This window comes from Heterocephalus glaber, unplaced genomic scaffold (genome assembly GCF_053883595.1).
Source record: "Heterocephalus glaber isolate CG9 unplaced genomic scaffold, H.glaber_assembly_v1.0 deba00001481, whole genome shotgun sequence".
Taxonomy (NCBI): domain Eukaryota; kingdom Metazoa; phylum Chordata; class Mammalia; order Rodentia; family Bathyergidae; genus Heterocephalus; species Heterocephalus glaber.
The window spans coordinates 64875208-64902669 of NW_028258317.1; the positions used below are offsets into that span (position 1 = coordinate 64875208).

At 45.0% G+C, this 27462-nt stretch overlaps 1 protein-coding gene across 14 annotated transcripts in view; it reads right to left on the reverse strand.

Moving 5' to 3' along the window:
• Positions 1–27462, reverse strand: part of Tle1 (TLE family member 1, transcriptional corepressor) — an 89402-nt gene that overhangs the window by 9558 nt on the left and 52382 nt on the right. For 8 of the 14 annotated variants that reach the window (XM_087184148.1, XM_013078793.3, XM_004862561.4 and 5 more), the window contains 6 exons: positions 22345–22461; positions 19007–19060; positions 17993–18145; positions 16535–16679; positions 15333–15523; positions 13938–14014 (listed from right to left, as the gene is read on the reverse strand). In XM_087184148.1, the coding sequence (XP_087040274.1) occupies positions 13938–14014; positions 15333–15523; positions 16535–16679; positions 17993–18145; positions 19007–19060; positions 22345–22461 (737 nt within the window). Of the gene's footprint in view, positions 1–13937; positions 14015–15332; positions 15524–15845; positions 15948–16534; positions 16680–17992; positions 18146–19006; positions 19061–22344; positions 22462–27462 lie in introns of all 14 variants that reach the window. The other 6 variants (XM_087184157.1, XM_087184155.1, XM_087184154.1 and 3 more) reach the window with 2 other exon arrangements.

A 27462-nucleotide genomic window follows, 5' to 3' on the forward strand; every position in this document is an offset into this window, starting at 1 on the left:
GTTCAGTTTTGCAATGGTCCTACAAGTGCTCTAAAAAACAGAGTTTATCGATTTATTTAAAAGTAAAGAATCAAGAAGAAGGACACTGTTCTCTTCTTGTCTTCCTTCCCACTGCCTGAAATATAAGCAAGATGACTGGAGCTCCTGCAGCCGTTTCAGATTACAAGATGACTTTCCAGAGGGACATCAACTGCGGAGGGATGGAGGGGACAGAAAGATGCAATGCACAGACCCTGAGGAAACCACGGAGCTGGGACACTCACCCTGGGATGCTGAAGGCGAGGGTCTTTTATGGGAAACAGAAACAAACCTTGGTGTCATTTAAGCTACCGTTTCTTCTTCTGTTTAATACAAATGAATCTAACCTTGGTTGCACATTTCTATCTCTCCACCAAAATTCAATGCGTATGTTTTTCTTCCAATGAACTAAATTATTATTTAGCCTCCAAGGGCTAGTACATCACAGACATTAAAAACATGCACAGAGCAAAGCCACTGTAGAGGATGGAAGAAACAGGAGTGCTAATGCCCACATCCCAGAGCACCTACATTGAAGACCACTACTTCCTCTATCTTAGCCCAGAGACCACGAGGAAGTCTAGACGTTCACACTGTGAATAAAGTATGCACAGTTTTCTTGCTGCCACATCCTCTTAGGTCAAGTCTGGGCTCTTCCTGGGTACTGCCGTTAACACTTTACACTGAAACACCATGAATACTAACACAGAACTTAAAAGTCTCGATTTTAATACTGACTCAAGTTTTGTAAACACAGCAGGCACACAATGGAAAATTGATACAAGATACCAGACTTTCACCAGCCTGCACTTTAATACTCATGTTTTACCTTGAATATAAAATATAAGCTATTATTTTTCCTTCCATAAAAGCTAATTAAACGCATGAAAACTTTTAAACTTCCCCCCCTCCTCTTAACCAAAGGACATAATCTGAAGATACCTGTTATCTCCTGGAAAACTGCTTTTAGTTACTAATGTTAAATGCCTATTTGGCCCAAATCTTTTATATAACAAGGACCATACAGAATGTTCTGGAAACAGACACACATATACAGACAACATACCCCAAACAAAGCCTTCACATCACCAAACCACTAAGTCGATCTCTCCCCTAACCCCCTTGGCACTGAGGATCAAATCCAGGAGTGTTTAGCCACTAAGCTACATCCCTGGCCCTTTCACTTTTTTTATTCTGAGATAGGATCTTGCTATGTTGCCCATGCAGAATTCAAACTGGCAATCCTCCTGCCTCAGCCTCCCTTAGTACTGGAATTACAGGCATACACCATCATGCCTAGTTAAATCTCATTTTTTTTGCTTTGGTGTTCTCAGCAATACATAAAGCCCCTATGACACTTCAATATATGCACATTAGGGTTAGCACATAACCTACGCCACTTATGGGAGTTACATCTGGAGTTGTAATCAAATAGCACTTTGTTGCCTTTGAAGAGCAGACCACAAAACTGAGCATTTCAGTCAATTCCTGTCGTGCCAGAATTCTGAGCGTCAAAGAACTCCGTAAGATTAAGTCCTGTGGTGTTATAGCTTGTGTCTAGAGGTCCCCGCAAAGCCTCGTGCGGTCACAGGTGGGGCATTTTCAGAGGTGGCTGGATCTAGAGCGTGTGAAGCTGGGATTGATTCACGGTGCAATGTTAGGCTCAAGGGCACTAGGATGAAGGGTGTGAGTGCTGCCCGCCCTAAGTGGTCTGGATAAAAGGGGCAGAAAGATGCTGTTAAGGTTGCTTGTTTGCTTGTTTTTGCTGTCTTCTGCTTGGCATGAACTGTTTCTCCTCTGCAATACCTGTCTGCTAAACCATCCTGCCTTGGAGCCAGCTGATTATGGACTGAAACCTCCATATACTGTGAGCTAAATAACCCTTTCACCCTTTAACTTTGGGTGTCAGGCATTTTGTCTCGGGAAAGAGTGAAAAGTAGCAAGCTCTATGACCCATATATCCAGCACCATGATCTGGGCCCTAAACTGCAAATGAGTATCCAGATGATGCCAGACACAGTCACAGGCAAATTCCCAGGAAACAAAACCACCTGGGTGCTCTTATTTTCTAAGAACAACAGTTTGCCTGAGAGGAACACCACAGGTGGGGCTAAGCATCTCTGTGCACCATCAGTCCGGGTGGACACCTCCCGTGAGGCAGGGTTTCATCTGTCGCCCTCTCAGCAATCCCAGATGTGCAGGATAAGGAACCCCACATAGCACAGAGCCAAATGTACCGGATCAACAAGGAGATGCACAAAGTGCAGATGGGAGAAGTGCACACTGGTCTCTGGAAGACACCCTCTTCTTTCCCAGGTGTCTGCTTCTTCTAACTACACAGGAGGTCTGCGATCATCATACTGAGGCGATTTACAACTCACCAACAGTGCAGAGAACTGCTGCCAGAGCTGTTAACATGCATCCATCCTGGGGGAACCCACATGGCCTGGGAGGAAGCTGGCACTGTCCACTAGGCTGCCTGGTGTCATCAAGCGAGTAAACCACAACGATGCAGGGTCTCAACCAGGGATCCACAAGGGAAGGAAACAGAGGCAAATGAACCAAGAAATGGTCATGCTGTGGGCTCATCATGACAATATGGAAGAGAACTCATAAGGAAACTCTTCTCCACTGGCTGAGGATTAGTGTCGTAATCAAAAACTCATTTATAAACATACAGTGGGTACAGACAACTGCCTTCTCCATGGGGGATGACTTCCAGAATCCCAGATGTATCCTATGATAAAGTTTAACTCATTGAGTGATTTGAGAGATAAAAACAGTGATAACACAACAGAAAAACTGTAACATTATAATCAAAGTTATGTGAATGTGATCTCTCCCTCTCAAAATGTTGTACTTTCGCCTTTTCATGAAAGGAAGCCCTTTACAGCATCTCTGTAGTGTATGTGAATTGCCAGAACTATCATCTTATGCTTTGGAACCACTGTAAGTCATATAGGAGTCCCCCAAACATAAGCACTACAAATGCCATGACGGGCATCTGATCACAGACAACTACTGAGTGGCTAAAAGCCAGGTAGCATATACAGCAGGGATTTGGTGTGTAACAGCATGCCTTCCATCCCAGGCAGGAAGTAGCAAGTAAGATTTCCTCCTGCTACTCAGAATGGCCTGGGATTGAAAATTCATGAGTTGTTCAATTTTTGGACTTTTCCATGCAATATTTTCTGACTGTAGTTGAAGTAACTGCAACCACAAAGGTGAGACTGCAGATAAGGGGGAACTATTGTATTTTTAAACATCCTTCAAACCTGAATTCAAAATGAGGCCAGATATAAGACTGCACAAAGTACAGTGGCATTTATACCACAGCAACAATCGCTGGTGGTAATGAGGGTCAGGGCAGTGACTGCCCTTGAGGCCTGGCTGGGGCACAAGGGGACTTCTCGGGAGATGGTCCTGCTCTATTCCTTGCTCCCACTTTACATAGTGGGTGTCTTTGGTGAAAAGCAGCTGAGGTATACACATATGACTCATGCTCTCTTATATATATATACATCAGATTTCAATTTTTCAAGTTTACATTCATTTATTTACTCAAAATAAAGTTGAGGAAAAGCATCCTAACCAATTTACCAAATCGATGAGGTTCACAGACACTCCAGAGCCGAGCCTTTGGCATCAAGTAAACTTCAGATGCACAGCCTTCGCTTGCCAGCTGTGCCACCTGCAGTCTTAGGAACTGGCCGGCCTGTGCCTATACCGTGTCCATATCCTGACCCATGAGACGGAAATAATAACACAAGAGCTGCCAGATAATAAAATACAAGGCTGTTGTAAGGACTAAGAGATGGCACCTGCAAAATACTCCCCATAGCACTTGACACTTGGGTCTTGGGGAAAAGGCGGTGTCGCTATTAAGCCACCATGACTTCAACAAAGGGAAATTCATACATCAAGCAGGTCTAGGTGTCCTCCTCCCCGTTTTGTCCTTAGCAATGTGCATCAGGGGAGGCAGAAAGGGTGGAAGACAGGGTAGGAGTCAGGAAGGCATGAGGACAATGAAATGGCAAAGAAAATCATGAAATTCACAAGTCACTAAAGGTGAGAATGGGAGAGACATCACTTGGCAATGACTCAACCATCCACAGAGGGGACATCTGCATAGGACAGAGCAAACTGCAGAGCAGCAAAAAACAAGACCTGGAGCCCTGGGAAGGCCACCCACACCTAAGGGAGCCTCAGTGCTGTGCATGGTCCCCCCACACTGTCTGAGCCAAGCATCCACAGACCAGGATCACTTCTAACCCTAAAGTCTGGTGGCAGAATCAAAGAACTGAGAAGAAGAAAGCCTACCAGACAGTTTTAAAAACTGAATGAAACCAACAGGGATTTACCTCAGTGGTTTCGGTGTCTGCCTCACAAGTGCAAGTTCCCGAGTTCAATCCCCGGTACCAAAAAAAAACTGAATGAAACCAACACTGGTTCAGAGCAAGGTCTTTTCGTTTCGTTTACTGGGAACACAGCAGCATCATGAATGAACTCAAAGCAGAGTCCCTGATGGGACTGCAGCAGCGGTGAGTTGGAAAACAAGGCTATGCTGGGAGGAAGCAGGGTGTATTTTTCTGAGCAGACTGGCTCTTGTTAATAAAACCAGGCTATGTTCTGTAGCCAAAGGAAAACAAGTGTTTACAGAGTTGTCGGTTTGCTAGAAATAGACGGAATTGCAGTGGCAGAATCAAGTAAACAGTAATGAAGAAGTGAGCACAGACCCTGGCGGTGAGGGCTGTGGCCCAGCTCCCTGTGCCTGTGGACTTGGCACAGCCCATGTGACATCACTGCTTGTATTAACAAGTGTCACAAAATCTGGTCACATCCAAAATCCCCACTCGGTCTTCAAAGCTCTTCAGGGCTCAGGAGCTCTTCACAATTTAATGCCAAAACACTTCATAAGACCCTAAACTGCTAGCCACATGAGACAGCAAGCCAATCCCCTAAAGTGCCAAGCACAGTCACACTGCCAAGCTGCGAATTGCTCCTCCTGCACTGAATAGCACCACCTCCTTCCCAGGTTCCTGTTCCTCCCTCCCGCGCTCTGTCATGACTAACCGGGCAGGGTGATTCCTTTCCAGTGCCTTGGCTCTTTCCACAATTATCTCTATGAGAACATTTTTCACATTGAAGATTTCTGTCCTGGCCATCCCAGAGTTTTTCAGGGACAAGTGCAAGGACCCCACCAGCCTACACAGGGTGGGCACTCAGTCAGAATCAGAGACCCACATGCCATCTAGTGCTACCTGATCACCTACGAACTCAGATACGGAAGGTGGCTCTGGCGAGGAAAATATGCTAAAACCAGAAGGTGGTCACAATACACAAGCGCTCGGAAGGACTGTCCAGTAGTCATACCAAGTGCAGCCAAAGAGATGATATCCATCTTCCAGGGATAAAGCAACCCCTGGAGAGCTCATTTAGATCACAACACAAGACAAGGAGAGCAGCTACAGTAATGAAGTGAAGTCTGTGGCTTCTCCTCAGTGCAGCGAAACCAGCACAGGCTGGAGCCTCCCAAAGCCATCGGGCTCGTGGACAAGCTCCATCGCGTGTCCTGGCACTACAGAGCATAGTCCAGGAAGCAGAGGACGAGAGGTGTGGAGACCCAGGGTATAGCATCCGTGTAGTCACTGGTGAGATGGAGGGACTGTTTGGACTTCATTTTCCTGCCTGCTGAGGTGTGGAGTAAATGAAGCCACTTGGGTAAAGTACTTCAAGAACAATGTCCACTCCACCTATGGGTTCCAGGTCAGAGGAAGCAGTATACTGTCCTCTTTATTGTGAGATGAAAGAAAGGCACAGGAGGAACAAGTAACCTGCCCTCAATCACCAGCTGCTATGTGGAAGAACTGACGGATAGACTGCCCTCACCTTAAGATGGCTGCTATATATAATAGCTGTCTTCCTATTCCCATAATACCCTGCTTCCCACCTAAACCCAGTTCCAAGATGGCTCCTTTCCCGCACAAACTGGCCTTCTCCTTCCCATAATACCCTGCTCCCCACCTAAAACCCAACCTCAAGATGGCTTCTCCCACCAAAAGGCAACCTTCTTCTTCCCAACATGCCCCTTTTCCTGCCAAAAGAGTAACCTGATACTTGCTATCTTCCTAGCAACTAGTGATGTCACAGGCTCCTCCAATCCCTGGTCACGCGCCTTTCAAACCCTCCAATCCCTAACCATCCCATCCCGAGACCCCACCCTAGCTCCCATAAAAGCTCTCCCTACCCCAGACACACTGCTGCACTCCTTTGTTCAGAGACAGCCTGGCAAATTGTCCCTGCAAACTGTCCCTGCAATAAAGGCTTGTTGTGGTTCTGGTCTGGTCTTGGTTTTAGGCTCTTTTACCTGACACTGACAATCCAGGTCAGGCCAGCTCTAGACAGAGCTCCTCACCCCTGCCCTGGCTTCTACACAAGCACCTTTGACTTATGCTCTCCACAGGGATAAAATGGGACCCTTCAGGAGAGAGATGCCTGCCCTACGTGCAATGAACACCACCAGGTAAGTCACCTTAAGCAGTATGGCACATTATGGAGCTCAAAGTCAAGACACCTGGCATGGGAGACTGAGGGCTGGGGTTACCTGGCTCCTTCGCAAATGAATACATGAGAATTGTACAATGTAGGGTTTGAAGATACTCTTGGCCTGAAAACTAATGGAGATGGTGGCAGGGAAGAAGCAAGGGGATAGTGATGTGAGGGTCACAAGAAAAGTGGAGCCTGCAGGGGTAAAGTAATTTACCTGGCATGTACCAGGGTGGTTCAGTCCCCAGCACCACACGCGCGCGCGCGCACACACACACACACACACGTGCACATGCAAGCTGGGTGTGGCGGCGTGCACCTATAATCCCTGCCACTCGGGAGGCTAAAACAAGAGGATTGAGAGTTCAAGGCCAGACTGGGCTATAAAACGAGACCCTGTCTCAATGAAAACTATAAAGGGCTGGGACCAGTGCAGAGCACCCTATGTTCAGGCCTCAGCACTGCAAAACTAAACAAACGTCTTAAAAAGAATATGGAAAATATTATAAGCAGACATAGTACAGTGATACATGCATACCCATGTTCACAGTAGCACAGCTCATGACTAAGGCCATAATAGGCTTTGGAACAGCCTCTATGTCCATCAGCAGATGAATGCATAAAGAAAAAATAGTACTACTCAGCCATAAAGAACAATAAATTTGAGTCCTTTGTGGGGAAACGGATGCATTTTGAAGCCATAATATTAAGTGGAAAAAAATGAGACACAGAAATTAAATATTCCATTGTTTCTCTAACATGGGAAACTAAAGTGTAAATGATTTAAAGAGTGAAATAAAAGATAGATAATATGAAGGAGGTAGATTCTTTGCAAATAGGAAGAGAATATAGATTTAGGGGGAGGGAGGGAGGGGAGGGCAACAAGAATTAAAAAGAATTAAGATGTGTTATGTACATGTACCAAATCCCCATGATGAATGTAATCATTAAGTGTAGGAAATATGTACTAATAAACATTAAAACCAATTCTAAGCAAAGAGGACAAGAAGGGATAGCTTCCTAACAAGTAAAAAGGGATTAAACTTTCAAATCCACTAAGTAAAGCAGCTATAGAATCCAGACTTATCCAAAATTAGGGAAAAAGAGAAGTTCCTGGTCACTGGCTCATCTCCTTGGCTAGAAGCCTGGGGACAGTCTCCAGTCATTGCCGCAAAATGTGTTCTCCCGAGAGGCAATTTTACCCCAAAGGCAGTTAAGATTTTCTTTTCTCTTTAGGCTGTAAATGAAAAAGGTACTTTAAAGATTTATTTAAACACTAAGCAAGTGGGTAGAAGATTTCTGAATTACATGTCTGGCATTAAAACACAGGGTGAAAGAACCTGGAACTAATCTAAAATCTGAAGTAGAGCTATTATTTGAGTTATTACTGACCTCAAGGTACTACTATCCAAGCCAAGGAGAGACAGTCCCCGGGTATTTAGAGAGAGATAAGGAATGCTACTGGGCCAGGACAAAAAAGGTCTAACTAAACTGTTGAATTTTTCTACCAATGATCTCCACAGCACTCAGGGGAATAGATTTCCCGAAACTAAAAATGAATTCACATTGAGCTGACTGAACAATACCAATTAAATCTAGCCTTGAAGGTTTGAAAACAAAGTTATGGTTATCTCTTGTAAATCAACAATACTTATTTTTGAAGTGCAAAAAAATACGACTCTTCTTTCAAAATGGATGAATCCTAAGAGTCTTAGAGCATGTTGAACTCATCTCCCACTTATTCAATGCACTGAACATTGGGTTCCTGGGTATCTCTGCTCAAGAAGACAAAGCAACTTCAAGAACTTCAGTCCTACTGGGAGGAAGCAGACAGAAACACAACTTGCACATGTAATTCCAAAACAAAGTGTGAGTGTCCTTTGACATGCCAAAGTGCTACTGGAGAAAGATCATGTATGCGAAAGTATCCCTAAAGGCTTCTCCATGAAGGTAACTGAAATGGCCCTTGAAGGACTGGAAATACTTTGGCAGTGCTAGGGTGTATATAAGGGTCTCCAAAGGTCCAAAGACCGAACTGCCCACTGTGGCTGCCAGCTGTAGCACTACTGGAAGGTAGAGGAACCTTTAAGGGGTGAGTCCTAGGGAGAGGAAGTTAGGTCATTGGAGGTGTGTCCTTGAAGGAGGCACTGAGACCTAGTCACTTCCTGTCTCTTTGCTTCCCAACCGCCACAAGTGAGCAGTAACTGGCACCACAGCCCTCCCCACCACAATGTTCTGTCTCACCACAGGCCCAAAGCAACAGGGCCAGGCAAACGAGGACTGAAACCACAAGTCAAAATAAATCTTCCCTCCTTTTAACTGGATCACCTAGGGAATTTTGTTATATTAACAGGAAGCTGGCCAACACAAACAGGAAGAAGTGAGGACCCGCGAGCAGGGAAGGTGTTCTAGACAGCAGAGGCAGGAATCACCTGGCGATGCAGGCTCTCCCATCTGGTCAGTACAAGATGCAAAGACTTGACAGGGCGTGAGGCTGGGAAACCAGGCTGGATAATGACCTGTGGGCCCTGTCATCGCAAGGCACATCAGTTTCTCCTCAACACTGGAGGGGCTTTGAGCAGCAGATGGACCTGATAACTGCTCTCTAGTTAGAAGGAACAGTGACGTGACAGGGGCAGGAAGACAGAAGACAAAAGTCAGCTGGGCTCCTACTGAAAAAAGTACAGAAACAGAATAAACAAGGAAAGTTAAAGAAGGATCTAAGGCTGAAGTTCTGTCCAGATGTAAGCACAGAAGATGATGCCTTTAAATAAAGATGCAGAAGTTAGGAGACAATGTATGAGCAGAAAAGAGAGGGAAAAATGACCAGGCTGGTTTGAAAACTCTCGAGATTTTAGGTCATCTTAACACCAGAAACAAGAGTGAGGTATGGTGTAGTCACGTGGCTCTGTTCCACTCTGATGAAAGCATTGTGAGTCCACAGGGCTTTTGCACACACGGTCCCCACCCCACCCAAAGGTTAACACCCTGCCCCTCCTGAGTTCATGGAGCTCTGAAAACACTTCCGTAGAGATCCCACCTTGACTACCCACAAAGAATCAGCCTCTCAGTCCCATCATATGCTTTCGAAGAGCGCTGTCTCTCTGGGGTATTTCTTATGACTACTATAGCTGTATACTTACTTTTGTGACCTGAACATTATCTCCCTGAAGAAGATCAGGACGTGCCATCCTAGTACATGCCACTCTGGCATATTATTGTGAGAAACAGATGATACAGGCAGGACTTTCTGGCCTCCCTTCTACATAAAAACAGGTCATAATATTTCACATAAAATCAGGTTGCTTTCCCTGTACCTTATTTGCCAGAGTCTGGGGATCAACACTGAAATAGACCTGTACAAACAAACGTACTAAAATAACCCTTCTCTTTCACTATTTTTCCCAATATATCTCTTGGTCACTACCCCACAATTTACTGCCTCTAAACCAAATCTCTTTCTCTTGTCATTTCTTCCCAAATTTATAATTTCTTTATACAAAAGGCCATGTCCGTGTGAAATTTTAATAAAAATTGTGTATGTTCTATTAATCTTGTCTAATGCCATCTTAATTCCTAAGCCCAGCTGGAGACTCCCAAGAAGGTAGAGGAGAAATGTCTCTTCCCTATACACCACTCCCCAGAGGGTCTACTCTGTCTGCACAGGAGGGCTCAGTAAACTATGGAAGAGCGGATGGGAGGAGGCAACATGTGTAGAGCTTAGCAAGCAGATGATGTGGGAACCTGAAAAACACCCTGCAATACAGGGCTGAGGCAATTAGCAAATCTGACCAGAAGAAAAGCCTTGTGGTAAATGGAGGTTGCCACATATCTGAGGCAATGCGGAAAGGGTGAGTGATTATATGCACATTGGGCACTACGAGGTCTCAGTCATAGAAAGGACAAGAACTGATGGGTCAAAGTTCCAGAGAGACAGACTGCACCTCAAGGGCTGGAAGAGTTTTCACACAGCCACAGAAAATGCACTGCTGTGAAGAGCACCAAGTCCCCATCCCTGGACCCAAGATTCAGAGGCATGCCACCACCTGGTGAAGCCATGGAGCCGACCTGAAGCACAGGCGGACATCTGTACTAGCAGAAGTGGAAGGTCCTTCCTCTGGCCAGAACCCTCCTAGGCAGCCCTCCTCCATCTGCATGGCAGCTCCTCAAGCTTTCTCTCCCCCTGCACGACCTGTGGTGCCCCTGCACCTTGGGCCTGGTAAACTTGTTCTTTCCTTCAGGTGCCTCAGCTTGGCACATGTGCCCCACTCTAAGAAGTCATTCCCATCCTAATTTTCCTCACTTTTTACACGCTTGCTATCATACCCTGCTCTCCTCCACAGCACTGATCACAAGTTTAACCATGACGTTGGTTGCTCTTGTAATGAACCCGTCATCAGGCCCCTGCAGGCTGAGAACACAGCACTCCCCCCTTCCTAGAGCACCCCAGCATCTAGACAAAGCCCAACACCAGGCCCAGCTCTGAGCCCACGCACACACCCTCTCACTTTCCAGCCCCCACTCAAAACATTCTTTCGACTGCTACTTCTCCAAGAATTATGTCTATAATTTTACCACCTTATTACCCTGCCCGGGACATAACTGTTTATCCACATTTCTCTTATGTGCCTCAGACCAGCTCTGCACAATCTACGTCTGTAAATATTCACCACTGCCTGCTATGGATGCATACAGGAACCAAGGGTGAGCATTTAGATACCTTTACACAGCAAGTTGATGGGCAGTTTATGACTGATGATTCCAATAACCCAAAAACACAGGCCTTGGATTTTATGTCTTTTCCCACCTATTCCCTCTTATTGTATGCTTCAAAAATATCAATCTTGGGGCCAGGGATTTAGCTCAGTGGTTCCACCACCTGCCCTGCAAGCACAAGGACCTGAGTTCAATCCCTGGTACCAAAAAAACAAAAACAAAAATACCGATCTTTGTCATGCTGGAAAAATGCTTAGTCCATCATCATGACTGCTTTCAGACTGAGGCAATGCTTCTTCACTGACTATTTACAGTGGCAAATCCCTATTCTAATTAATTGACTGATATGGCAACAAGACTGCATAGCCCAGATCCCAGTAACGGTGAACTTCATTTATCCTTCTGCTATGTACTAATGCTGTCTTTCTCACGTAATATGGCTAACCTCAAATATGAAAGAGAATCTTAAAAAATGTATTTTTGGGCTGGAGATTTAGCTCAGTGGTTCTGCCGCCTGCCTCACAAGCGCAAGGTCCCGAATTCAATGCCCGGTACAAAAAAAAAAAATTATTTTTACTGTTTAAGAGAGTGTAGTAACAGCTCAGATCCAGGGACCAAGGGCCATTTTGATCAAGACGAGAAAAGCACCTTTACCCATGAGCCTCACCACTTGGCCACTGTGCCCTTGTCCCTGTCCTAAGCACATTACTCCTGGCTTACATAGATTTGAACACAAGGAAATGTATGGTGCTCACAAGCCAAAGATGGACTATTTGGCTCTAATTAGCGTGGTATCACTATTGTTGGCATCAAGTCATGGACACAAACACACACACACACACACACACACACCCCACAGAAAACTACAAAACTGTAAGGAACAGGGTCCAAATCAAGCACTCTCTGCCAGCCTTTTACCCAGCACTATACTCACAGCTCTACCTTTTGCCCATTCTGCCCCTCCTACTGCCCTCATGATGGGGTCTTCTCACAGCTGGACAGCTCTCCACCCACCTGGTTCCTGAAGCTGGCTTTTGTAAGGCTCAACCAAGCTTGGCCTTATTTGTCTATTAATTCCCCCCTAAAGATTCATCAGTTAGCATTATTATTGCTTCTCATTTGCCCTTTATCCACTCGTCAATCCAGCTGGATATTTGACTGCTATGCTCCCAGCAACCATAGGAAAATATACCCACAAGCGCCTAGAGGACACCCCAGGGTGGGAGGAGGGGCATTCCCAAGAAAACACACAGCACAGGAGTCCACTGCAGGGGTCTACCAGCTAAGTCAGCACTCCTAAGTCACATCTCCCCTCACTTCCATCCTGCTCTTTACTGGGCTAACATGCCACCTTAATTCTAAACATCTCTACTAATTTCCAGTGTAGACAAAAAGCCTTATTTCATCATGACTCAATGTACCACGAAACAGGTAACTGTAATGCATGAAAAGTGAGCAATGGGGATCTGCTTTCCTAAAAAGCCAGTGATGGGCTAAGGAATTCAATTTTTTCTCTGGTTGGTGGTTTATTTGAAGCAAGGCTTCCTTCAGGGCTGGGGATGTAGCTCAGTAGTAGAGCACTTGAAGAGCATGTGTAACATCCTGGGTTCAGTCCCTAGTACCAAAAAAAGGCTGAGTACAAAACCACACCAGATGTCTGGATGACTGAATGGGCTGTTCACAATACTGCCCTAATGTGCAAGTGATGCAAATGCTAAAGGTGACCACATGAAGATATCAGGTGACAATAATGACAAACTAGAAGTCTGAGACCTGCACATCATCAGTAGTTCTTATCTGGTATTTTTTATTTGGAAAGGCAACATTTCAAAGTGCCTCTGCTATTTCTATCGTGGGGAATGGCCGGGTATTTACTGGAAGGTAAGACAGACCCTCGTATTTCAATACTGCTTTGTACTAACCTTGAGAAACTTAAGAATCCTTTGAAACCATGCTTTCAATAAACAACATTATGGAAAGCAAGTAAATGTTTCTTTCTTTTCTGTGATCCAGAAAGAATAACCAACTGAATGTTCTCAAATTCTGAATGTTTTTGCACCCTTCCTTACGAAGCCACTTCACCTTTTGCAACTGTAGCTCGCTCTGAGTAAAGCATTCATGAGAAATGTAACCGGGGGTCGGCCTGGGAGGCTGGCATCCCAGAAAACCTGCCCTTCAACTAACTCATTCCAACTCAAATAAGGACAAAGTGGCACCAAGCCAGGTAAAGAGATGACACCTTTCTAACCTTCGATTTCCAGAGTCCGTGACAGCTTACCGCCTACTGCACAGCCCAGGCCGGGGGAACATCTCTAGCAGCTACTCTCCAACCAGACAGCAGAGCCCAGCAGCCGTCTACAGAAGGGTCAAGTGAGGAGGACCAACCACCTCCAGCTCTTTTCTCCCACCTTGCTCTCATCCTCAACAGCTTCTCTCCAGAAATAACTAAATGCATGAGCTCACCCACAGGGAGAAAACAGAGGCATGACACCTACAAGTGGCCTATATATAGAAAGTGTTAACACTCCTCAGGGAAAGACACAAGTCTCCCTGGAAACGCCCAAGCCTCCCCTCCCCTTGGAATTGCAGCCTGGCGACACCAGAGGCTGAGAAAGCACCTTGGAAGCAAACCGAAGCCATTTCTCCCAGATACTTACGGTTTCCCCCCAGGGATTCCAGCCAGGTTGGGCGGGATGGTAGGTACTCTCATGTGGGGGGGAGGATCGAACCCAACCTGGAAATGAAAAGAAGGCACGGCACACTCAGCTGAGACAGGCAGGCATTCTGTGAACACCAACTTTCCATTAGAAACTCTTGTATTTCCAAAGTGATCTAAGTGGGAACGGGGGCATGGGCTAGTATTCTTCGAAAGAAAAGGATGCCGTGACACACACGAGCCAGTCCCCATGGGAATACAGCCCAGACTCGGCTTGTTCTGTGTGGGACCCCAAGTGCAGAGCACAGTGCTGACCAAGCACAACACTACTGGTGCTGTGGGCCCAATGGCTCTTTTCTTTGTGGGCTCTGTGCTGGCTTTGTAGGACAGTCAGCAGCACCCAAGTCCTCTGCCCTTGGGTGCCAACTGCATTCCCTAGATGTGATCAGCAAGTTTCCAGGGACACACTGCTCCACTAGGTTAATGCTTAAAGATCCAAACATGGATGCCCTACACTGTGCACCACAACAGTAACACAGCTACCACCTTACTTTAAACTCTCCTGCCTCCACTGCAGCCCTCCCTAAAAATGTAACATGAAGGAAAAAGATGCTTTTTACATCCCTCCAAATTGCACGGGGCAACATAAAGGAAAGGAGAGAAAAAGCACATGATATATTCTGAACAGCCCTTAAAAAAGCTTCCAGAACTTCTGTTTGCTGCAGGTGAATTCTGGTCCCCTTCCTGATGCAGTCAGTGATGACAGTCCATTTCACCCTTCCAATCCAGGTCTGTATCTTCTAAAAGTGGGCCATCGACCAGCATTTGTTATTATTTGACTTTTTGAAGGCAGCCATTCTTTCTGGAGTGAGATGGTATCTCAGTATTGTTTTCATCTGCATTTCTCTCATGGCCACCACCGTTGAACATTTTTTCACGTATTTATTGGCCAAGAACTGTCTGTCCATTTTGGTTGCCCATTCTTTGACTGGGTCTGAAGCCAGTGCAAGAAGATGAGAGAGAGAACAGAAACGTGGTTTCACACAAGCCATGTTACTGGGGTGACAGACTATAGGGCCATAGAAAAAGAAAGCCAGGGCTTCTCAAGTATTTTTTCCTATGATTTAAAAAGGGGGAAAAACACTTAAGAGAACAAATAAAAAAGTTTTGCTTTCACTAGAGTCATTTCATCACCTTCAAATAAAAAAATCTACTTTGGTGAAAGCAAGCCAGATGCCCCCCGACCACCAAAGGAGCCAGCACATGGACGAAGGCTCTCGGGAAGTGCTGAGTGTGGCCAGGACACCCACGTCTGTCCCTGGGGTGTGCGCGGCTGCCAGCTCCTGCCATGGAGCACTGGGAGGCCCGGTGCCCCTGCTCCCCACCAGGGGCCTACCATGGGGGAGCGTCCGTAGGCCACCACGGCAGCCGCAGCAGCGGCAGCACTCATCTGGGGAGACATGTTGTGTAAGCTGGCATAGGCGGCACTGGGGCTGGTCAGCTCGCCGTTCATGCCGGCGTGGGGCACCATCCCGAAGGGCGCAGGGTACGGGCCGGGCACTGCCAGGGGTGTCCGCAAGCCGGCTGCTGAAAACAAACACAAACCACAAATGACTCTCCTGAACCACTGAGTCAAACCCTACCGGCAACTCGTGTCATTTGTTAGTGTCATTCGTCATGGGGAGGGAGAAGGGAAGGCTTCTGCAGGAGGGGAGATCACCTCCAATTTACAGTGGATCCTCCCCAAAAGCAGAGCTCCTCTCCAGGACAGAAAGGACCCCAGAAGAAGCACAACCCACACATCTCCTCACTGGGGTATGTGGCAGCACTGGGAAGGCAGAGGAATGAATCAGCATTATTGTACCCTGTTTACAAAAGGCAAACTGAGGCACAGGCATGAAGTGTTTACCTGACTGAATCTCAAAAGAAGACTTTCTTGATAAAATCCAAGATTTCTCCTTCAGTCTGAACTTTCCATTCCCTGGGACCAGTTCCAAATGAAAACCAAATCCTAGATTTATGTAAACTGAAGCAGGGATTTAGCAGGAGTATTCTGTGCCTATTTTCTTTGGACTCAAATTGTTACTTTCCTTGCCTAGCTAGGAAGATGGAGTTGAAAGTCATGAGTGTGTTTATTGGTGGGCTGGAGTCTCGGTGAAACCCTCTCCATACCCACTTTAGGAGAGCCTGCCAATTCCTGAGGGATGTACCAACAGAAAACCAGCAAACCACAGGCGGCAAGATGCACATGGGTCACAAAAACAGCCATTTCAGTCCATATTTGCAAAGTCAGACACACAATGTTAGGTAAGGAGCTTATGTCCAGAATAATTATCAGAAACTATTGAAGTGCCTAGGATTTGGATTTTTAGAAATGAAAGAAAAGCTGAATGTGAACAGTTGGAGACAACACAGGGTGCAGCTGCTGAAACACAAGACAAACACCTGTCTTTTTACTGTGCCTGTTTCAGGGACAGGAAGGGGGTGGCCCTGAGCACATTTCAGATCCATGGGGAAATTGTACCACGAGATTAACAGACAGCACACCAAGCCAGGAAAGGAGGAACAATCACAGCACAACGAGCAGTGACACTGTACCCGCTTGGTTGACGAGGGGCTCCATGGCTGGAGGCTTGCCGAGGCCTGGACGGAGTCCTGGAGTGGCGCTGGTGCCCGGTGTTGGCATGTCACTCCGAGGCGTCGGTGTGCTGGATTTTAGAACAGGCGTGCTGGCTTTTTCATGCTGGTATCATTAAACAAATTAAATGAGTATTAATTTTAATCCAAGCCATATTACACAATTTATCACAACAGCAGCTGGGACACTGGGCACCTTCTAGCTACTCCCTCATCCAATTTTCATAAATCCACACAATGTTGACAGCATTAACTTGTGAGCAAGAAATGTTGACCTTTCCTCTTCCTGCCAGAATTAAAACTCGAGCTAGAGCCGCAGAACATGATCACACTTCTTCCTCCGCAGATTTTATTTTTAAAAGAATTTTCCATCAGGCCTGTGGGTTTTGGCGCTATGCCAAGTCAGAAGGATGACCACCCAGAGAACAGGTCCCAGTCCCTCAGAAACACACACCCTGGCCTCCAAGTGCCTGTGAGGGAGACAGGCTTCCCACTCTTGCCTTAGGTAGCCCTAGGATTGACACGAATGCAGGGGACAGCAAGGCCATCAGCTCTAAGAGAAGCACACCAGCATTTCAGAGGCACCAGCCCTCGAACCAGCCTCGCCACTGTGCTGAGACAGAAACCTGCCTAAAGGGTTAGCTCTGGGAGTTAAGCATCACCACCCACTCACTACTGGAACAGCATGGTCCCCCAGTGCAGTAGGGGCTCAACAGCAGTGTTACCAGGGCATCGTCTTTTGTCTCTCCATCTTTCCTAGACACTAAAACATCATCCAAGAAGCACTATGGTGTAATAAAGAGCACAGGCTAAGGGGAGATCCCCACTCTTTCCAGCCTTGGATCGGATGGGCCTTGGCCTTGGCAAGTTCCTTGGGCTTTCTTCCCCATGGGTGACATTAGATAATATCAGGGGGACCGTGTGAGGGGTAATGAGAGCAAAGACATGACACGCTCAGCCAAGTGTGCTGAATAAATAAATGACTCCAAGAAGGGGCTCTGGTACGCCCCAACAACGCTAGTTCCTGGCCTTCCCCAGGGCCTCCTGTGTCTATTTCCGACCTGACAAGCTCCGTGATACCCAGGCATGGTCCATAACATGCCTCGACAGGACGGTCAGTCACCAGATAAATGGGCAGCTCAAAAAAATTACAACTTTCCCAAACGTTTGAGGTCTGAGCTAGTATTCGCTAACTGGCAACTTTCTCAGAGCTTTTCACGGGGAACATGGAAGCCTGTGCAACCCCCGTAATCATGGCCTGAGACACATGAGTGCCAAAGCAAGGAAGCGCTGAATGGAAACACACGCTAGGATCTCACTTGTCAACACTCTCTGCAATCTGTTTCTCATGCTCTGGACTCCTAAGGGCCACAGAGGAAAACACACTGCTCAAAGAGGAAGCACCAGTACTCCGCCTACCAAGCTCATTTCTTTGGACTTCAAAGAGGTGGAACTTCCCGAGGAGGCTGTGGATGCTGGGCTGCTAGAAGCATCTTTCTTCAGCAAGCGGTTTTTGTCAACTCCATTTTCCCGGGGTGAATGGGCAGGACTTGCACGAGGGGAAGCAGGATCCTCAACAAGCAGAATCAAAAGTTTCTATGCGTTAGCTTCTAATGGACAGTTTTTCACATTTTTTTTTTTTTTTTTTTTTTTGCAGTACTGGAGATTGAACTCAGAGCCTTCTCACTGAGATACCCCCCCCACCCCTTTTTTTACTTTATATTTTGAGACCAGGTCTTCCTAAGTTGGCCCAGCTGGGCTGAACTTTCGATCCTTTTGCCTCTGCCTCCCAGAGTGCTTGGTTCACAGGCATGCACCACCACACCAGCTAATTCTTTAAGAAATACCGAAAGTCTTTCAGAGTGGAGGTGTGTGACATATCTAGCAATGCTGTTATAATGATCAAGATGGTATTTGTAATGCATCCATAATCATACCATAAAGAAAACAATCATGCCAAAGTTCTTCTCCTAGAGGGCAACGGAAAGAAATAAGAACCAGACATTCAACTTAAAAATCCAAAATGACGGGTCAGGGATTTAGCTCAGTGGTTTCGCCACCTGCTGCACAAGGGTAAGGATCCGAGTTTGATCCCTGGTACCAAAAAAAAAAACAACAACAAAAAATCCAAAATGACTAGGGATCGAGATGTTTAGGGGGAACAGGGGGTGGGTTCTGGGATTGAACCCAGGGCCTTGCAAAGGCTGAGGCAGCCCTCTGTCATTGAGCTAAAACCTAGCTCACATTTTTTTAAAGAGGAAATGACAACTATATCAGATTATTATCGCTCATGAACAACCACTGAGTTCTTAATGCATAAAGACCCAAAAGACCAAAATACTGTGGCTCTATTTCATTCACTCACTACTGGGTTTTTCTCTCAACATTGTTCAAGTCATTCTGAAGATAAACGTCACTGAAAAGAATGATTACCTCATTAGAAACATCCACAACTAAGTTGTCATCACTTTTGTCACCATCACTGTCCTGTAAAAAGAAATTTTAATGCTGTTTGGTAAAAGCAAAGAATGCGTTTGGGCATACCTCAATTTCGTCCTATAGTTCTGGGTAGCAGGAGAGCTACAAAACTCCTCAGGACACAGCTGGTGCTCCCTTCCCAACTGGCAGCCCTTGCAATCAGCACGGCACAGCCTTTCCCTCTTCTCAATGACCTGGAGCTACACACAGCTCCAGGAGGGAATTCTGCTGCAGCAGCAAACCAGCTATCCGAGCAGAATTTGCTTACAGGATATGGCAGGCTTCAAAAACCTGGTACCCTGGCAGGGCTCAAAAGTGTTTGCAATGGTTGACTCTTTTAATCGGAAATCACCTCTTTTCATCTGAAATCTGTATGCCTATGTTTCAGTATGTTTCATTTGATTTCAAATTAAGCCCACGATTTCATATCATTGGTTTTCTATGTATTACCTTCAAGGAGACAGCCAGCTAATCAGGTACTCAGAGACTATTCATAATTATAAATTATAACAAATTTACTGAAACCATTTTCCCTTGGGGTTACTTACTGGTTTCAGCAAAAAAAAAAAAAGAAAGATCTAACCTCAGATCAGAAATAAAGCTCTTCTAGCAATCAGCTCAGAATGTTTGTAAGAGAGATGAAAGGAAGACAAGTGGCAATGTTTGGAAGGAACCACCATCCTGCAACAGGGCTTTTACTGTCTCTTCCTACAGCTGTACACTTTGCTAATCAGAGGAAACGCCAAGCCCTCACTGCGTCCGGAAAAGACTCAGAAAAGCCGTTCAATTTAATGATGTGATCACTCTTACGTCAAAGACCAGGACAGTCTGAAAAATCTATGTTCTTAGCCAGAAGGCCTTATATAGCCGTTAGTGAAGAGAAACATGATAAGCCTATTTAAAAAGGAGGGTATCTCACGGGACTGTAGTTCTTGAAAAGGAGTAGAGCCCCAGTTTAGGGTGTTAAAAAGAAAAGATCCTTTTACTGATACCACTGTCAATTAGGATGACACAAACAATGATGAGAAATATTACCTATTAGCCACAGTGAACTTCTGTTCTCCAAGTTCAGGTTAGAAAGTTTACCCTTAACTTTGCATTCAGGTCTTAAATTTTTTTTTCCAACCATACCCATACTATTACATGTGGGAGATCCAACTTATTTTCTTCAATCGTGTGTTACACGATACACTTCAGTTACTGTTACAAAAGTGTCTTGCAATTCACTAGTGGCAACAGAAAAGTTTCACAGCGTAATCCGAAATAAGAGTCTATCGAAAAACATATTTTCATAAAAAAAAGGAACAAAACTAACAATAAAATTTGTTTTCTCTTAAAGCCCACAGAAAAGCACAGGTGTTCTCAAGTATTACGGTGAAAGAACATCAATCAGAAGGTTTTCCCTTTCAGAAAAAACAAATTCTAAAAACAGCCTGATCGTATAGGTTGAAATAGCAAAAAGAAGAAAACAATTACTTTGTATTAATGGTACTTTTTAATTTTTAAAAAATTATTTTTCTTTTAAATTCACAACAAATCTACACATGTATGGGGTACATGTATATTAATTCATGAACACATGTGTAATGATGAAATTTGGATAATTAGCATTTCCATCTCCTATGACTCCTCTGTGCTTGGAATCTTTCAACTCTAGTTCCTCCTATGATACTTAACAGGTAGCCAAAAACTGTAGTCATCCGGTTGTGTCACAGAACACGAGAGCTTATTCCTATTTAACTCTTCTTTGATACCTGTTATCCAACCCCTCTCTATTTTAGCACTGGAGTATTGTTTCTAATACTGAGGTGAGTCTTCCAGTCTTCTGTAATATAAATCTCAGCTCCGTTTCGAGCCCTTCTGCAAATCTGCACATTCTCAGCACATTACAGATTTCTGGCGTTGAACATCTGCAGTCTGCGGCCTTTTCCACCAGATTTTCCAACGTATCTCATATGCCGCACACAAATATCTATCCAACCAGAAATACTGCACCTAGTACAAGCAGGTAACAAAACCATCATGCTAACCTACAGATCCTAGGTCATTCATTGTTAAATATAAGTTATATATTCAGGCCTTGCAACTCAGAACTGAAGTTCAGCAATTTCTGTAGTCCAAACTATAGACTGATTTAAGGACTTCTGGCAAAATATCAATCCTAGGAGGACTGTGTTCGAGAATCTTAATATAGTAAGAGCATATAGTGAGTAAGAGATTTCGGAGTTAAAAGTACCTTCAGGCTCGGCCTTTAACCTTCAAAAATCATGAAAAATCTACAGGCTACATTTCTTTCTGTATAAAATGGAGATGTCGGCACCCAACACATCAGGTTGTAGTCAGAATTAAATAAAATAATTCACGTAACAGCACAAGCTTCCTGACACAAACTTGAGCTGGAGTCCGAGAGATGTGCCCCATCATTAGTATCAGCTGGAGCAGGCCAGCGGGAGACAAAGGCCCAGTGTCTAAACCCTACACAGCCGGCACAGTGGATACCTCTTCCGCCAAGGGCAAGAGAATTGGCCCAATTCAGACTTCAGCCCTCAGCTGTTCCTGAGAACCCACCCACCCTAAAACAAACACTCAGAGATACCTAAGGTGGGTCCAAGTTACATACTGCTACAATGTTCACGACCCCAAGACCAGAGGCATTTGGCCTGACCTGGTTTCCTCTGAATGCAGGTTCAGCAGGATCTGAGCCCTTACTCCACCAACCAGTCAAGCAAGCTCAACTGTGGGGTGTGAATGAGATACCTCTGATGTTCCTTCCACTTAACTGTGACTCACAACAGAAGACAAAGACCTCCACCTTAAAACTAATAGGAGCCTGGGTATCTTACCAGAACATCAGAATAGCATCCAAAGGGTATTCTGTAACACCACAATTTTTACTTTATTTGAGCAGGAATAGCTACTAACTTTGCAGGGGCCAGGATAAAATGAAAATGCAGAGCTTTCATTCAAAAACTGGAATTCCAAGGTGCTGGGGCAGACCCCTTCTACAAGTAGGACTCCGCACAGCCACTGAGAACATGAGGTAGGCTCCACATTCTCACAGCCCTTCATATAACTATAGCAGAAAGTCTAAAATGGAAAATTAAGCCAAACAGAAGCATAATTTATAGCCTTAAAGGGAAAGAATAACCTATGGAACATGAGAACCTACCTCTTTTCTAGAATTATATTAAGGGGTGTGGAATTATCATGGAGATATTGGAATACACTTGAATACTGACTTAGAAGGTGAGCAGTAAGCAAACAAATCTACTCAAAATCTTTTATTTACTTACATAGTGGCTGGAATCCTTATCATCCACCTTCCTTTTTTTTATATCATTGGAAAATTCAGGTCCATTTCTTCGTTTATCGGTACCTCTTAGACTATCTGGGACCAAGAGGGAATTACTCTGCAAGACAAAGAAAAATAGTAATAGTAATAATCAAAGACTGCTTGCAAGCCCACTCTGTACATATGAAAACCCAAACTGGATGTGAGAACTGTTTTAGACAAGTGATACCCACCCAGCCTTTCATCACATTGAGTCATCTGTCCACACAGACTTTGGAGGCAAACATTCCTAAGTGCTTTTTGCACTTCGAAGGACCTTGAGACTTAACAGTAACCATCCAAATCCAAGTGGATCCTTCAGGCTCTACTCACTCAAAATGGTTCTGTTCTATTTAGTGCTGGGGAAACAGGAGTTTGCTGTTTAAATGTGGATGTGTTTTTATTCTCTCCCACTGAGACTTCCTAGTCAGGAAAATGAACGGGCTCTAAGCAACCCTGAGATTGCTCTATCAGGCATATTCTCTAACTCTAAGAGTCACTATGTACCACTCTAAAAGGACACAAAGGAAGCAGGTGGGATTAACAGCATAGCTTCCTAAAAGGCAAATCACATTTTCCACAGCAACAATGGAGAAACTTTTGAATTCTTTTATTTTATTGTTGAAAATAAGATTTGGTGTTGCTTGCCAATAGCACTGAAATTTAAGACCCCAAGGGGAAATCTCAGCCAGTGAATCTTCAATAGCAAGACCAGCTCCCCCACACAAAAGCAGGAACAAGGACTAATCTTTTCCACAAACCACACAGGATACTTTCATTGGCATATGCTGAGTGCGAACTGTTGACCCAAAGAAAACAGGCATTTTAGATATTTTGGGGTCACATGACATGATCTGACATCCCTTCAATTCCCATCTCCCCTCAGGCTAAAGCATGAGAACATGTTACAATGAGTTCTTTTAAGTGCAGGATTAGCATATGCAAGAGGCAATTTGTTCAGTGATGTGTTACTGCCTTGAACAATGCTGAATGAGCTGTGCAAAAACCTCCTTTCACAAAGCCCAGATAACCCCAATTTTGCAAAAGATGTTAGAGAACGAAAGGGGGATGGTCCCGGACCAACAAATGCTTATGATACCTTCCTCTGTCATAATTTAAAATAGCGGGCCGCAGAGGAAACTTTCAAGTTAGATCAAATCTAAGGTAATATGTACCCAAACCAAGTATTCCATGCCACATTTTTAGGACCATACGTTTCCACTCCTCACCAGCCAGTGACCAGCCAGGCACTGGCTCTCAAAGCTCCCCTGGGAAGAAGACCAACCCAGCCATGGGAGTGGGTTCCCAGCTCAACTACAGGCAGGAGGAAATCAAAACTGGGGACCAGAAGGCAACCCGAAGCCTCTTGGCCCACTTCAGGGGCTGACTCTAAAGCCAGCTGAAGTCCTTTATTCCTGACTATTCAAGCTACACAAATGCCAGGAGGCTCAGATAAAAGAAGGTGGAAGGATCCGAGCAACTCAATATGGAGAAGCGCAGAGTCATGGCTTTACCACAGTGGCTGGGGCTGGAAGGTGAGCCAGCTGGATCCCTGAATTAATTAGATTGATAAAGGTCTGCTAACAACTAAGCCCTTCCGCCCAGCCTCACAGCCTGAGGAAGGATATAAAGGAGATTTAACAGAACTTCTGTAAAGTGCTAACCAGCACTAGGAAAAGCGTTTTCATACGCCTGTCCAGCTCTAGATTATTTTAGCCTTGTGGTCTCCTCCAGACTCAGCAGATGCATCAGGGGCAGGGCAGTCTCTTGCTCAGCTTTACATCCACACAAGTGTCCAGCAAAACCTGGCCCATGGTCTGGACTGGCTAGCTTCTCCCCCTCCCCAATACGGAGGAATGAACTGAGGAGCTTCACATGGAGACACATCCCCCAGCCCTCTTCATTTGAGAGGTCTCTCTGAGTTGCTAAACTGCCCAGGCTGGGCTCCTCCTGCCTCAGCCTCCCAGAGTGTGCCACACGCCTGGCATCTGCTGGCAGTTTTCAAAGTCCCTCCACAGGGCTGTCTTCAAAGTTCTCCTGTGTATTAGCACTGGGCTTCCAAATCACTCAGCCATCCCACACTGCTTTTTACTGTCTTATTTTCAAAATGATCTGCGGTAGAATTGTGAATGTAAAAGTAAACTATACTTCTGTTAGAAAAATACAATTTCTGTTAGAAACAGTAACATTTCTGCAGACCTTAGAAGCTATTACACTTTGATGCCTCTGCTTCCATGAGTTAGAAGTTACTACTGTAATTTCCACTTGAGCAGCTCAAGTGAGGCCTGCACTGAATGGGTTTTGAAAAGCTCTGAAAGTTCCTCTAAATTTGGACTGGGCTAGTAATTAGCACCCCTGCTTATCTGAAAACTAGCCCCATTCAACTGGCAAACTTCCACAAGTTACAAGTTCTCTTCACACCACTGATGCTGTGAAAGTGATTCAGAACAAGGGAGCTGAGAGGGTGGGCCGGAAAGGCCTGGGAAAGAGCGGGAAGGCCTGGTTTGCCCACGCCCTGACAGATGGACTAGTGCTTGGCAGGCATCTACCTCAAGGCTGCTTCATCAAGAGTGGCCTCCATCCTCCCACCGCAGTCCTAGGAACTCAGGTTCTACCTGTGTGACTGAGCAACTGTCTTGTGACACCAGGTTGGTTGTTCTCAACATGAGCAAACAGCTGCAACCTAATGAGCGGCACTGGCAGCAACAGCAACCATTCTAGTGTTTTAACTTTTGCTTGGGGGGACCTCATCTTTGTGGTTCCATTTGCTCTCAGAAACCTGAAGTGACTTCGCAGGTATTGCTGCATGTCTTGAGACACCAAAAGTATTTTGCCCTCGTGCATAGTCTGCTTGTACCTCATGGCTGAAGGGTGGAAAGTAGTTGTCTTGATGGTTGTTATGACCCATTTTCACATTTCTTAGTAACTAAGAGAGAAAACTGAGTATTAAGTGAACATCCTTTGCTCTTCAAAATTTAGGCTCCAATGTTACAGAATATCATGGTCCTTATTACATAATAAACATTTAAAAAGAGACCATTTGCAAAAGAATGACACTGAGATTGTTTCTGTCATTCCAAACACAGAAGACAATTCTCAAACCTGGAAAGAAGCCAAAGCAACCTTGAAGATGTATCTTTCATCCACTAGTTTTACTGGAGTGTCCAGGGAGCAGGATAGTCGGCCTACGATCTGCAAGCTCTTCCTAAGGCTGGGAATGTGGCTCACTGGTACAGCGCTTGCCTAGCATAGACAGCACCCTAGTTTATCCCAGGCACAAATATACACACAGGACACCATTATGTCAAATTCCCTTTCAGAAGGGTGATTTCTAAGCTGTTTCTGTACACAGAATACCTGTACCGAAATACAAATCACTAACCCATACAAGCTCTTTAAACTATCATCTCTAACATTTTAACATGACATAATGTCTAATGCACGTTTTTTTCTAATCCTCCCCCCAAACCACTCAGAGTCCTTTGATTTATATGATTATAAATAAGCCTACCACACCAATCATGTGAAAACATAATTAGGTAAAAAAGTAAAGCCTACTTTAAAATGGACTGCCCAGTCTGGGCAACACAGCAAGACTGTCTGTAATAATAATCCTAACAGCAATAATAATAAAATGAAAACAGTCTGAGATTTTTGGCTTTCTGTTCATGAACGCTGTGCTAACTAGGACGTCAGTAGAGAGCCATATCATGCACTGTGCCACTGCACCCAGCACTGGCTCCCTGTGATACCAGTCCCCAGAGATAACAGTTCTACAGACCTACCTGCCACCATAGACAGCTCTTCCCAGACTCAACATTTTTAAAGATTTTAGTCTACAACATAGCATTCAACAAGCAGAATTCTTTTTACAAATATTTATCTGCCAAATAAATATTTAATCATGAATCAGTTTTTTTGATCAATATGAGAATCAGTGCTGCCATACTAACTGACAGACTCTCATTCTAGCTAAGAAACTCAAAGTTTTATTTCACCTTGCAGCTGGTAAAATTGAAGGATCTGCCAGGAATTTTCCCTACACTGTAAATGCTGGGCAGACTTTGATTATAAATGTCCCCAGAACTGGGATTTCCAGACTGTATATAAGTTTTCCTTTGTTTTAAAATTTTGTTAAGATATAAACAAAATCATCTTATTTACCTTATGTTTTCTACAGGAACTTAAAATAGGAGTTATACAACCTGTGGGAGATGTCCCAAACCTGAGCAAATCAAGACTTGAAAAGTTTTCAAAACAATCTACAATTCTAAAAACCATAATATTTTCTACACCTTATGTGTTACACACGCTTAAGAATGCAAAGCCAAGTAAAATGCTAAAGCGAGAGGCATATCTCCCAAGTCACAAATAAGGGAAAAAGGAAAAAAAAGACTCCTCAACAATGTTCAGTACTAGACCGAAAGTGGGCCCCGAAGCTGGCCTGGCTGGCCTGGCTCTCTCCATTTACAGGGAGAAACTGCAGGAGACAAATGATCCTGTCGGTGTGACAATGGAGGAGGCATCTCCACAACAGCAAGACTGCTCAGCCTTAAGCAGACCTGGGAATCTTCAAGAACATCAAACATCGGAGGACGTCTTCGCGGGCAACAGCCAAACTGTTTGGCATTGTTAATGGATGCTTTGTGGAAATCACATCTACCCGCACTAACAGTGATGACAGAACAGAACCACTGGAACGAGGAGCAAGAGGCCTAGTCAGAAGGAAAATAAGCCCATCTTCCAGCAACAGAACCTGTGTGCTCTCCCTCAAAGAGTCAGGCCACAGCACAGTTCCCTAGTGTGAAACACAAACAAGGACCCTTCCCTGCTGCGCTATGCTGGGTGCCAAGTTAGCTAGGTGGTTGGCAAAGTGTCTGGATACAGTGGGTAGGAGAGGCCAATATCTTCTCTTACAACAGTAACAACCCAGTGCAATTATAAGACTGTACCTGCATCTAAGAGCTGAACAGTGTAAACAGTGGAGTACTGACCCCACAGAGTGCCCAGCAGACTCTTCTGCTTAAACACTAAGATCTGAGCTCCATGCTTCCTTTATCACAACCACTCAGGACAACCC